General features: G+C 43.0%; 1 protein-coding gene across 1 annotated transcript; it reads left to right on the plus strand.

Moving 5' to 3' along the window:
• Positions 1-14: 14 nt before the first annotated feature.
• Positions 15-5,439, plus strand: PMM2 (phosphomannomutase 2). Its single transcript, XM_042827700.1, has 8 exons — positions 15-99; positions 344-455; positions 594-670; positions 977-1,068; positions 1,489-1,588; positions 2,024-2,099; positions 3,337-3,452; positions 4,012-5,439. The coding sequence occupies exons 1-8, from the start codon at positions 31-33 to the stop codon at positions 4,114-4,116; spliced, it is 747 nt and encodes a 248-aa protein (XP_042683634.1). The 5' UTR covers positions 15-30; the 3' UTR covers positions 4,117-5,439.
• Positions 5,440-6,122: the final 683 nt, after the last annotated feature.

A 6,122-nucleotide genomic window follows, 5' to 3' on the forward strand; every position in this document is an offset into this window, starting at 1 on the left:
CACCGCGCGGTGCCGCCGCTCCCAGCCGCTATGGCGCCTCCGCAGCGCGGGGCGCTGTGCCTCTTCGACGTGGACGGGACCCTCACGGCGCCGCGGCAGGCGAGTGGAGGCGGGGGGGCGCTCAGGGCTGCGCGCTGCTCCCCGAGGCGGGCCGGGCCGTGCTGGGGCCAAGGGGGGCAGCGCCTGTGCACGGGGCGGTCGGGGCTGCTTTCCCCCAGCTGTGCCCGCGGCTGTGCACGGGGCTGTCGGTCTGTGCCCATAGCTGTGCACGGGGCTGCGGCGGCGAGCCCCTGCAACTCCATGGAATGGTGACGTCTGTGCACCGTCTCATTTTGGACCGTAGAAAATCACGGCGGAAATGGCGGAGTTCTTGCAGAGGTTGCGTCAGAAGGTGAAGGTGGGCGTTGTCGGCGGTTCCGATTTCGAGAAGATCAAGGAGCAGCTCGGCGATGACGGTAAGGGCCGGATGGCTGCGTGAGGAAAGCACGGACTGCAGTCCTGTTCGATGCTTTAAGCTACGTAACGCTTAAGGGAACTGCACGTTTAAACACGCGGGCAGTTCCTGCTATTGCCGTCTTTCTGTTTGGTTGCAGTGGTTGAAAAGTTTGACTACGTGTTTCCGGAGAATGGCCTCGTGGCATACAAAGATGGGAAGTTCTTCAGCAAGCAGGTAGGGGTGAGACTGCAACAGCTATTAATGCAACGTTTGTTTCCAGTGTCCTGCCTGTTGTGGTTTCGTTTTAGCTCACATATTTAAAGGGAACATTTAAATGAGAGTTTGGTTTCATGGTTCAGAAAAAAAAAAGTGGGAGCCTTTAATTAGTATCACCTGGGCATTAATGGAGAGGTGCTTATGGAAAGGCCATCACTCTGTTGTAACATCAACTGATTATCCAGCAGCTGTGTTCTCCATGTAAACTGTTTTGAGGAGCTCCAGTTCTGGATACTTGGTTAAATGGGCATTTATTTTGTTTAGAACATTCAGGGTCACCTGGGTGAGGATGTGCTGCAAGATCTTATCAACTACTGCCTGAGTTACATTGCCAAGATTAAACTGCCAAAAAAAAGGTATGTGCATAGATGCATCTCAAGGCACCATCTAAGAGTGTTGAGCATAAATGTGCAAAGCAGACACCATAGGAAAGAACAAACACAACTTCAGACCAGCCAGAAACATCGCCAAGATTCGCACGATCTCAAAATTCCATCCAAAAGCAGGCAGAACAGCTGCTAGGGCCGGATAGTCACACTGACGGGACTTCAGTCATGCTTTTAAAACCACATCATCCACTTACCATTCATAAAATACAAGTCCTGCAGACACCTTGGTGTCAGCACTACTTCTTTCTACCCATTTTTTAGATACAAGGCGGTGCTGAAGGATACATCTGATTCCCACTGTCTTTAGAATTAAAGAAAGCCTGATTGTTGCTTTCGGTATTTTGAACATTGTTTCATCTGTTTCCTGCCTTGTTAATTCTCTTTCAGGGGGACTTTTATTGAATTCCGAAATGGGATGTTAAATGTGTCCCCCATTGGCAGAAGCTGTAGCCAGGAAGAACGAATTGAGTTCTATGAACTCGATAAGGTGAGGCACAGCTCTCGAAAAATATCCGAGTTCTGGCAGAAGCAGCAACAGCCAGAAATTGCTTTAAAAAAAAAATCCTCTAAAATGAAATACTGGAAAAGTATGATGCTGGTTTGTTTAACTAATTTCTTTCTTCAGACCTCAGGAAATAGATACAGTAGTTTGGTTTTTTGTGGAATAATTAACTGATTACTTGGGTAAGGGGCAGGCTTGGCTCACGTTTCTTTCTTTATCTGCAGTGCTCTTTAGTATATCCATCCTGCTCAGCTCCTCCTTTCCCACTCTTTCAAGCCTTTTAAAGCAGTCCTGGTACCCAAAGCTTTGGACGTTTTGTGGGGGGTTTTTTTGCTGAATTTTTATTGCTGAATTAACACAGCACGTAGCTGATCTCTTCTGTTTTTCTTTTTTCTTTTTTTTTTCTTTTTTTTTAAACAGAAGGAGCATATAAGAGAAAAATTTGTAGCTGATTTACGAAGAGAATTTGCAGGAAAAGGCCTCACATTTTCTATAGGTATCACATTTGAAATAATTCCATTTGAAACACCATCCTCCCATTGCATGCAAATCAACCTGCTCTCCCCACCCCTTCTCTCCTCCTCCCCCCCCTCCCCATGGCTTTCATTTGGAACATTTTACCAAAGGGAACTTCGTTTCTTATCATCAGTTCAGTATATTTTAATGTTACCTGTGACTGATTCTGCTCATTTTTAAACTTTGACTTTTTTTTATTTTTAATGAAAGAAGTGATGATAATAAGGGGGGCTTAATTTTCCACATATATTTCTTCCTTTCCCTGCTACTGTATTACAGTAATTCTTGCCTTTTTCTCAGTTATAAAAAGCTATGGGTGCCATTACTGCTGTGTGCTGAAACACTGAGGCACAAATGAAACACCCTGCTGCAGCTTGCTGTAAATACGTTTCTGGCACCTCCTTGAACTGGGAAGCACATTTGTGTATTGGTAAAGTCCACAAATTTGGGACTGAGACAGTTTATCCTACTCTCTGACACTAAAAAAAAATGCAGATCTGATCTCAATACTGTTGGTAAGAACAGCTGTCCCATTAGGGTGCATTCCAAGGGCTGGTTTAGTCCTCTTTCTGTTCTGAAAGACTTATTTGTATCAAGACAACAATGTCCATATGAAGCATCCACACTGAGGATGAGTTAAATTTAGTCAAATACTCAAATTGAGATCCAGTAGCATTTGGGAACTTACAAGACTTTCACAGTTGTTCAGTGGTAAACAGTCAGAAAAATCACTGTAACATGATGGAAAGCACAGCAGTGACAGCACAGTCGCAAGGTCCCGGGCTGCAGTAAGTGAGGACTTGCTCAAATGCAACAGGCACAGAAACAAAGGAAAGAGCTGCTTATCTTCAGAAGGCCTCTGGTGTACAGGGATCTCCAGTGAGATACTCTCATCTTCACTGCCAGCCCTTAAATGAGGTCTGGGAAGGGGTGGATCCTGGCTCCAGCCCTTCTGTTACTCAGTATATTGCCTGCACCTGAGCTCCCCTGGGTTGGCCCTGCCTTCCCACCAGGTGCTCAATCACTGGTTCAGGCCATGACTTAGCATTTCTGCTCAATCACAGTAACTCATAGCTTCTGGGACATTTTCTGTGCTGTTAAGAAGTAGGTCCAGGGTCTGACAATTTCCTCTACTAAAAGTCGTACTCCGTTTTGTTCTTTCTCAGTTGTCAGAAATGTGTTCTTATAATATAACAGAGCTTTCATGTCTCTCTTAGGAGGCCAGATAAGCTTTGATGTGTTCCCAGATGGCTGGGACAAGAGGTACTGCTTAGGAATCATTGCAGAAGATGGGTACAAGACTATTTATTTCTTTGGAGATAAGACTATGCCAGTGAGTATATTGTTTTGTGTGCGTGTTTCAGGGCTGCTATTTTAAACTGCAAGTACTGTAGGTTCCTGACAACTGCCTTATGCCTGACAAGAATTGCATTTAGAACAGATACATGTATATATGCATGTTTTGAGAGTTGCTGTCTCTCAAAAATTAATATAAATAGGGTGTCTGAAACTTCAAATAGATCTTGCCTGCAAGTTCTGTTCAGTTGTGCTACTTGCTTTTACATTTACAAGAAAGATGCGGGGCTGCTGCTGGCTACTTTCAGGAATTATAATCCTTTCCTCAGTATTCTCTGACCAGTAACCAGTTCCAAACGTAGATACCTTAGTAACAAGCACTGGTTACACCAAGCCTGCACTTCAGCTTGACAATAGGCAGTTTTAATAGTGTCCTGGTGGTCATTTGTTAGCAACGTTCTAAGTTGGAGCAAAATGGATATTCTTCTCAGGATTTTCTATGTAAACTCTTTCTCCACCCCCAAGACTACGACTGTACAGTAAGTTAAATGATGTTAAGTAAATCCTCTTCTGCTTTTTACCTTTTCTCTTTTCAGGGTGGGAACGATTATGAAATTTTCACAGACTCCAGAACTGAAGGCCACAGCGTTACGTCCCCGCAGGACACAAGAAGAATCTGTGAAGAGCTGTTTTTTAATTAAAGACTTTCTTTTAGACTTCACATTTACCATATGGTTAAGGCAGCTTAATAATTCAAACCATTTCATCCTGTGTTGCTTTTGTAATTGGTCATAAATACTCAGTGCTTTGCAGGTGTAAAGGGAAGGGTTTTAACTCAAGAGAACCTTGGTGACTGGTTAATAGAGCAGAGCTCATTTAAGGACCATCCTTCCACAGTTTCTATTAGCAGAAGTACTTTTTGGTTAGTTGTGGTTTTGTTCTTTTTATTTGTTTGCTTGTTTTTTTAAAGTCATCAGCCCAAGTGACTTCACTGTGTCTCATGTGTTTCCCCATGGAGCATTACTTTGGGAACACTAATTAATTTCACTCAGAAAACTAGACATTTCTGGCCAGGTTAACCTGCAGAACTTCATTCCTCACCTCTCTGTGCTTGAAGTCACAGGAGCTACTGGAAAATAAAGGGGTGATGCTGTTACATTGTTGCATTGTTTCAGATACACCTGACAGCATGTTTTGTAAGTCTGTGCAGGGAAAAATGAACTTAGTTTTTTGTCTTGTTTTTTCCTTCTTTCCCTCACTTTAAACTAACTTTTCTAATTAATTACACTGTACTCCCCCCTCGTCCCCCCCATTAATCTGCCTGTTGATGATTTATGGCCTTAAAGTTGGCCTGCAAGGCTTTTATGCCTTGTTTTGGCTTTGAAGCTGCTATTTAAAAATAAACATTGTGAAGGCTTTTTAAAAACATGTATAAATAACCTTGTGCTATGAAGACACGAATTTTAAGACACCAGAGTAAAAGATATGTTGTACTATTTATTTTTTTTTCCTGGGGGTGGGAAGGCAGAACTGAGCCTGAAGTCCCTGAGCTTTCTCATGTTTTAGGGCACAGTCAGCAGCGTGGGGCCTGTCAGCACTGGGAGGGCTGGGCCACCTGATGCTCGTTGCCTCCTCAGCACAGCCTGCACTGCCAGCTGCAGGTACAGCTAATGGACCCTCTGCTTTTTGCAGACTATTTTAAATCTACCGTGGAAAAAAAGGAAACCCAATGCTAAAACAACATGAGTGCAGCAACAGAATACGGTTTTGTCACTTATTACACTATTCCTGGTAAGAATATGGGTACGTGAGATTTTTTTAGTGCTACAATAAATGATAGATATTTCTATTAAAATTGACATTGAAGCATGGCAATCAGAGTAACTGTTAATACTACTTCTCCTATCTGGCATTTGGAAATTAATCTCTTCTGGGAATGGTTTAGTTGGGAGAAAGAGAATAAAAATCTCATCATGAAAAAATTCTAACACTGTCATCTTGGCAAATAAATTATTTTAAGCAGATCTGTTCTGTGTTTCCTGTATGTACAACAAAGTTACTTAATTTAATGCTTCCCATTTCAGTTTTGCATGATTGTTCAAAGCTTAAAAAGAAATAAAAAGAAGCATTAAGTTCAAAGGGCTTGCAAAAGAGATGGTGGATGCTGTGATGCTCTCATTGGAAAGTTCTAGCCTAATCCACTTCTCATATGCACACTTCCATAATGTAATTCAGGCTTGACCATTTTAATGAAAGCAGATGCTGGACCAGACCCATTAGTATTATGAGAAATGTCTCTAAAGAGAACCACAGCCTAATAGCTGCTGCTTTGTATGTACACAAATGTGATGCAGCTAGCTATTGCATTACTTCACAGTTGTTTCCTGTTTGCAAAAACCTATGCAAAACACCCTGTGAAGGACCAAAACCAGGTTTGTTGCACGTACTGCCACTGCCAATAGGTCATCATCTGCCTCATGCCACCAGATGAGAAACAAACTGAGAGAAAGAGCCCCTGAAGCCTGGCTGAAGTTTTCCTGCAGGAGTTTTGAATGCTGACTGCTGGGAGCCCTTTCTACAATGCCTTGGTCTCCCAGCTTCAGCTGGTACAGCCAGGCCGTCCTCCCTGTTCCCCCCAGTGCAGGTTAACATGAACAGCTGGTACTGAATATTATATAATGAAAATAATGTCTTGATAGAAATATAA

Source organism: Centrocercus urophasianus, unplaced genomic scaffold, assembly GCF_019232065.1.
Source record: "Centrocercus urophasianus isolate 14NV4802_14NV808 unplaced genomic scaffold, USGS_Curo_1.0 seq_29, whole genome shotgun sequence".
Classification (NCBI taxonomy): Eukaryota; Metazoa; Chordata; class Aves; order Galliformes; family Phasianidae; genus Centrocercus; species Centrocercus urophasianus.

Coding starts and splice junctions, on each gene's coding strand:
- PMM2 (XM_042827700.1), top strand. CDS start 31: ATGGCGCCTCCGCAGCGCGGGGCGCTGTGCCTCTTCGACGTGGACGGG. Junction 100..343: donor CCCTCACGGCGCCGCGGCAG/GCGAGTGGAGGC, acceptor TTTGGACCGTAG/AAAATCACGGCGGAAATGGC. Junction 3,453..4,011: donor TTGGAGATAAGACTATGCCA/GTGAGTATATTG, acceptor TTCTCTTTTCAG/GGTGGGAACGATTATGAAAT.